The 7,090-nt window shown below is 40.6% G+C and overlaps 1 protein-coding gene across 1 annotated transcript; it reads right to left on the reverse strand.

The window, feature by feature from the left end:
• Positions 1–4,700: 4,700 nt before the first annotated feature.
• On the reverse strand, positions 4,701–6,506 carry rgs13a (regulator of G protein signaling 13a). The gene is made up of 5 exons (XM_030401733.1): positions 6,308–6,506; positions 6,127–6,180; positions 5,971–6,032; positions 5,712–5,878; positions 4,701–5,618 (listed from the first exon to the last, which is right to left on the reverse strand). Exons 1-5 carry the CDS (start codon positions 6,388–6,390, stop codon positions 5,433–5,435), a joined length of 552 nt encoding a protein of 183 aa, XP_030257593.1. The 5' UTR covers positions 6,391–6,506; the 3' UTR covers positions 4,701–5,432.
• Positions 6,507–7,090: the final 584 nt, after the last annotated feature.

Here is a 7,090-nt window from a genome sequence, read left to right on the forward strand (position 1 = left end):
TGTTTAAACGATTGCTTACATGTCAACGGGGGGTTTTTCCCCTGTGTGCTTTAGTATCCACTCACAGTTTGAATACCTGCGGGTTGGGTGGGCTAGAATAGATTTGATAGATTTAAGACCTAACCCTAACCCTGATACTAAATTTTGCCATGTGGCTAAAGACGGTGAGAAGTATACATGTTACTAACCCTGTATTGGCAGATGAGGTTTGACATTTGAAGGCTTGCATGTGGTATATAGTCAGTCCTGCTTTCAGTTAAAAATGCAAATTGAAAAATGGACAGTGCACTCTTTGTTCTTGGCCATGTTTGCAGCATGAAGCAAAGGATGTCAATGACGGCTGGTCCACCACTTCAGTCCAGACCGAACTTCCAACTGACTTTAGGGATCACCTGACTTTTCCTCTAGCAACACCTGCACACCAACAGTTTTTGCTTTCTAAATATCTTGTAAGTTTAGGTATGGGTTGTTATTAAATTGATTGCATGCTAACATGCTAAATTAAGATGCTGCGTATAGTAGACATGCTAAACATCAGTTAGCACAGCAATTTTGAGCATATTAGCATGTTGATGTTAGCATTTAGCTGGAAGCACGGCATTGCAGTGAAGTACAGTTCACAATGACACAGCCTTACTGAGACGCTAGCTCTTGTCTCTGTATACTGTGAGCTTTGCTGATTCAGACCCTACAGTATGTCAGTGATGAAATCTAAGTACTTTTACTTAGGGGTGGTTAATCGGCCCAATTTCCCGATTCGATTCGATTCCGATTATTGACGTCTCGATTCGATTACAAATCGATTTTCGATTATTAACGATTATCGATTCGATTTTCAATTCAGTCAGCTGCTGAATTATTTTACTTATCTTGGGAGTAACACCTCACAGCACCTTCAATATTGTATAGTGTAACTGTAATATCAAAATTATTATTCTTTAATTTGTTTTAAATGTAGTGTTTCACTGTTAAAAGAAAGCTGCCAAGCTCAGCAGCCGGACTCATGTTAGAAGCATTGTTGGTGACGAGAACCAGGGCATGTTTCTCTATTCCCCACTCGTCTGCCATTGCTTTGAGAAACTCACACATATTTGCGCTTGTGTGGCTATCATCCATAGCTCTTGTCTGAAGTACGTAGGACATTAGCTTCCATTAACTGCTGACATAATGAGCTGTAACGGTCACATATGAGACTGTAGCTCTGGATGTCCAGGCATTGCAGGTTATTGCTACCCTGTGAGCAGAGTTGAGGGACACTTGCACGGAAAGTTTTGTCTCCTTGTAAAGATTTGGAATCGATTTAAGTGTGAAAAAGCTCCGGGATGGAATAACATGTCTTGGCTCCAGACTGTGGACCATGTAGCGGAAGCCAGTAAGAGGAGGACTCCAGTTTGTATTACTATTTAAAAAAAATAAATAAAATAATAATAATATATATATATATATTTTTTAAATCGATTTTTGGAAATTTAATAATCGAATCATAATCGTCAATATTATAATCGCGATTAATCAATAATCGATTTTTTTCACCACCCCTACTTTTACTCAAGTACAATAAGTAAAGTTTTGTAGTGCACTGATTTGATAAATTACTAACTTGATAACATTCAGTAAGTGGATTCATCTGACCCCTCAAGAGGTTACCAGTTTGTTATAGATAACGCCGCTAGCGCTGACCTCGCTAATGCTGACCTCGCTAATGCTGACCTCGCTAATGCTGACGTTAATGCTACCTCATTTAACGTCACTAATGCTAGCTAGCTAACATAAGGTCAGTATAGTCTGCTGGCTGGATTCCAGAAATCGGCCATTAAAAGAAACATTTTAATTATAAACTGGCAATTTAAGATGAAGCACAGACACCATTGGCTGACAAATCTTGATAGAAGCTGGAACCAAGAGAAATCTGCCTAGCTGATTAGAGGTCAACCCACACCATACATACAGTATATACATATTGCACATGTAAATACATGTTTTCTTTGACTTGGCTTTTGACATTTACTGCCTGACAATTACATGTGATGATTGAATACATTTAATATGAGATACGTCAAGTTTTTTGACATTCAGCTGGTTGACTTTCGCTTTTACCAAAGTCATATTCTAGTAACATCTCTTTACTTTTATATAAGGAAGACTTTGGGTACTTTTTACAACACTTCCCTTTGTGAACCCAACTGTTGTTTTGTCTGTTAGGTGCTGTAATTTGTCCAAATGCTAACAATCATTCCGTTGTTGATCTTATTGTGATGTAATTAGTTATATCACTGACAGATTTTTTTTTAAACCTCATGTTTGACTGAAATAGATTTTTATCTGGGGATGAAATTTCCACAGTGGAACATTTTTGAACAGCCACTGAAATAAACCTGAAACAAAGCCTCCTTTGTTAAACTGGTCGAGCAGCATCACACAGTAATCCAGTGACCTCCTGTATACAGAGCCATGTAGTTCCAAAAGGATGACTTCTGTCTTGTGACACACATCATGGCTTAACCTATGGCTTTCAGAGAGGAGGTGAATTTCAGAGAGTGTGTGAATGTCTGGATGACTGAGAGGTTTATGTAGTGGCTAGCTGCCTTTTACATCAATGATTTGTAGATGTGAGTCATGGTTTGCGTGACAACTCGAACATCCTTTCTCTCAGATGTGACCTCGATTTTTTTTGGTCTTATAGCTTCTCATAGTCATATGACTAATCAGCCGGTGGATCATTGTGTAACTAATAAACAGAGGTGTGCAAATAAGGAAATGATGACCAGACAGGCAGTCGCCACAAACGTCAGTTTGACACCTCAGCAGCATCTGATTTAAGAAACAGCTAACGACCTGTGTGAGAAATAAGAAGCTGAACTTACCGTGGTGCCTTTATATACTAACAATTTATTTTCTTTAACTATCAAAAAGCACAAGAGACTTTCAGAGACATTTTTACACATGTAAGTGAATCTGCCAGTGTGTGTCTGTGTGTGCTTGTGCAAACACAAGGACATAGGAGTGAGATTTAAAGAGGATGTGGTTGAGCAGTTGGGTCTCAACACTTCTCCCTAATTTCTGTAACCTTTAACAGACCGATACTTGATGGGTTCCCAGAGAAAAGCTTCCTCTTTGGGTTTTCTGTGATATGTACATACTTTCAGTTTTAAACCCTCTCTGCCTCGTTGAGAACAGTTCTTGAGGGTGATGTCTGATTGCTACACTGATAATTGAAAGATTGCTTGAAACGAAGGCTGAATGAATGGTGGGAAGGGCTTGAAACACATTCAAAAAGCATGAAAGGCTGATGACAAATTGAAGGCTGATGTAAGAACAGATGCCGCGTAGGTGGGAGCGTTATTAGTGTAGGTCTCACTGCGGTGCCAGTTGTTAACCCTTCAAACCTCGCTGATCTGCGTTAAAACCTCATGCTGGGCAGCCAGGCACAGTTTAAACCCACAGAACCGTTTCTATTTCTTATTATAAACTCCAGTGGTAACCTCAAAGTTGCCAAAGACATCTGACGTGCAGGGCTGAACTGAACTGTGCTCAAAATGATGAACAACATATCTTGAGTCTTTTAACATGACCAAATGGAACAGGAATGGGCTGAATGTGTCACTCTGTGTTAACACCTCAAACTGATGCTTCAATGAAATACACACATTCACTCTTTCTGAGAGCTAGATGAGACAATTTGTACCCCACGTCAATAGAACAGATATGGTATCTGCAACAGCTGGTTAGCTTAGCTTAGTTTAGCACATAAACTGGAAACAAGGGGACGCAGCCGGCCTGTCTCTGTTCAAACATATTCTGTTTCTGTACGCTTTCAGCAAATGATGTGTAACGTGTTAATATGTGGGCTTTAGAAGTGCTGGTAAATGGATTTTGTCACCTCTGGACACAAATAGGCTAGCTATTTCCAGCATTTATGCTATGCTAAGCTAGCTGACTTCATACTGAATGTACAGATAAGAGAGAGATAATGTTCTCATCTAATACTAATACAAGAAAGATAATAAGCATATTTCCCGAAATTGTTTGAAATCAAATTGTTTCTTTGAAGGTGCACTGTGTAGGAAGAAATTATAATCAGAATAGAAAGATCGTCATAGACTAAAGTTTTTTTTGACCAAATAAACAAACTCTCTTCATTTTCATGATTGAATGAACAAACTGACAAGTTCATACTGTTTTGCTTTATTTATATGTGACGGACCCTGCCACCTTTCTGGCTTCAAACAGTGTTCTTGGTTATTTTCCTCTGAGAACAGCTTGTTCATTAAATAGATATATTTGAGTTTGTATTATTACCTCATGACTATTATAATTCTGAGATTGAATTTCTTCTCAAAACTACACAGTGCCCCTTTAAGTAAAATCCAGAATGTATAAACATGACAAGGACACATAGCTTCAGAAATGTGAGTCACTGTGCACTGTTCATTATTGCAGGAGCATGACTAAGTATTCATGCTGAACTGTGCTGCTGTAGGCACTTCTAAACTCCCCATAACCACAAGCCAGTAACACTGCAACTGTGAGTGAATATGTGAATGAATGAATGAATGAATGAATAATGAATGAATGAATTGGTGACTGAGTCAGGATTCTCAAGTTAATGTGTATCGAATGACTGATGGGAACCTGACTTCTCTTGTGACTTTCCCTCTAAGAACACATCTTACGGTTCAAATAAATTGATTTCATATAGGTATCAATGCAAATATAATATTTTATTAAATATGTACAGATCCATCTAAATATTCACATACACAACATTTTCACTTGCTTTTTTTTTAGCTGTGGGATGCCTTTCAACATACGGTATAGCTTATAACAGATTATGATAGTTGTAACACATCAGTTATTTCACTGTGTCAGTAACTTTTAAATGCATAATGCTGCGCATGAAAATCCACATCTGGAGAGCATCTACTTTTCTACTGCTTTAGTGGGATAACAATAACCCTAAGGCGGTGCGCAGATAAAGCGATCAGTGGAAGCTGTTGTTTGCACCACATACACTTCCTGCTGTCTCTATAGAAAGTCCCCAGCATTTTCACAGCACAAACGTAGCATCCCTGGAAAGTCCTTTTGCTTTAGCAGCTATTACAGCATTGACTCATGTACTACTGTAGCCATTCTTGGCCTTGACCCATATCCTTTTACAATATACCAGCTGGTTCTGAGCAAACCCTCTTCAGCTTTTTTACAACTGAGCTGCCTTCTACTCTATCACCCAGTCCAATGTGGCCATGGTCAACCCTAAAGCATGTCCTTTCCAGCTCCAGGAAATGTCTTTGGTACTTGTGGCATTAAGGAATTGCCACCCGCGGTCCCAGGACGAGCAAACACGCAACACAGCTTCTCTCAGGTAGTACAGCATTGGGATCAGCCTCGCAGTCCAACGTCTACAAAGATGATGTCTCGGGCATCTAGTTTCTTTACATCTTCACTGATTCTGACGTGGAGTCAAGTAGAGCCTGATAGATGTCGGACCTGAGGAAACGCGGGTACGAGTCCCTCTCCATCAAGCTGTAGACGATCCTCTGGGCATCATCGAAGCACACCGTGGTGGGCGCCTTAATGTTGCGCCTGATCAAGTCTCTGGTCTTGTGATCAATGTTGATCTGGAAGCAGAGGAAAGAATAATGAGCACGGACAGAAACGGTAAACTCACAGCAGCAGTGCATCTGTCTGCATTAAGAGACCTCTGCACATACCTCTCTCGCAGCCTCTGCTTGAATGTAGCGTTTGAAGATTTTTTTGGCCCTGGCTGACATCCTGAAGGAAGACTTAATCTTCTTATAGTCCTCGCACACCAGCCAAAACTCAATGTTTTCGTCGCTGAACTCTGTCTTCAAGAAGGCCTGGAAGATCTTCGTGCCGTCTGAACAGATAGGAGAATTCGGCAACAGTTAGCCAACGTCGAGGATGAATACCGACTGTGAAAGTGTTAGACTGTGGGAATAACTAACTTACATTTGGATGATAGAAGCCTCTCCAGCGATTGGGACCACTGGGACATCTCTTCGAAACAAAGCCTGCAAAAGAGGGGCGCGGTGTCACTCACAGATGCAATGAACATGTCAACAGTTCAGCCGTTTGGTTTCCTCCAGAGAGGTTTTCTTCACTTACCCGTCAGTGTTAGGGGCTTGAGACGTTCTAAGCTGACACTTCAGGTTTCCTCCCCTGGTCGACCAAACAAAGACAACGCAATGAGGCTTATTTCACCAAGATGTTCGTCTTGTACTAAAAGGTTGATCAGCACAACACAAAAAAAGTGGATCCAGTACATCCGTCATAATATAGTATCTACCTTTCTTTCCCCCTCTTCTTGTTGTCAGTGTCCATGTTGAGGTGCTGTAGCTCTCTCGGCGGTGATGCGACTAGACTCGGCATGACAACAACGCAGTGTAGAAGTGCGATTCCGTGTTGAGTTGCTCTTGGGAGATCTGCAGCTGTGTCTATTCTGTTGAACCCGCGCGGCGTCAGGTTATATAAGTACAGCAGAAGTCCTGAACGAGGTTGTGAGTAGCGTCACAGCATTATTCTGAGCTAACCGCAGAGAAAGAGGAAGTTGGGTTTGACGCAAACACGTGCGCACTGCAAACCATAGCTGTCTTTGTGTACTGTGCTGAGAGCTGCTGCATCGGTAATTGTTTGGTTCAAAGTGTACGGATGCAAATGGGTCAGCGGAAAATTCTGCAGGAGATAGGCAAATGATTTAGTCCCTGTTCCAGTCGGCCTCGGGAGCCACTGCCACAGTTTTTATGGCTTTGAAAACATTTTATCAACTAGATGTCGAGGCTGTGTCATCACTCACTCAGTGCACTTCAATTTAAACAGGTAATAATATCCTGTTAAGCTTTATGGAGCACTTGTATCAGATGGTAAAGATATATATTTTTTAAGACTTTCACATCAAACAACTCTAATGGCTTGCAATAAAGAAGCAGTAGCATCCTGACAATAGCATCTATTCCTCTCATGTTATCATGTTTTTTTCTAAAATGAGACTGTTTTACTTTATGCTAAGCCTCAAAATTCATCCTCACTCAATTCAACATTCAGGGGTGAACAGCCTTACTTGGCGTGCTAT

Source organism: Sparus aurata, chromosome 21 (genome assembly GCF_900880675.1).
Source record: "Sparus aurata chromosome 21, fSpaAur1.1, whole genome shotgun sequence".
Taxonomy (NCBI): Eukaryota; Metazoa; Chordata; class Actinopteri; order Spariformes; family Sparidae; genus Sparus; species Sparus aurata.

Bases quoted from the DNA above. Each gene is read 5' to 3' on its own strand.
- rgs13a (XM_030401733.1), bottom strand. From the start codon at position 6,390: ATGCCGAGTCTAGTCGCATCACCGCCGAGAGAGCTACAGCACCTCAAC. The intron at 5,879-5,970 runs GTAAGTTAGTTA...CTATCTGTTCAG, and splicing joins GAGGCTTCTATCATCCAAAT to ACGGCACGAAGATCTTCCAG. The intron at 5,619-5,711 runs GTATGTGCAGAG...CTCTGCTTCCAG, and splicing joins AAGCAGAGGCTGCGAGAGAG to ATCAACATTGATCACAAGAC.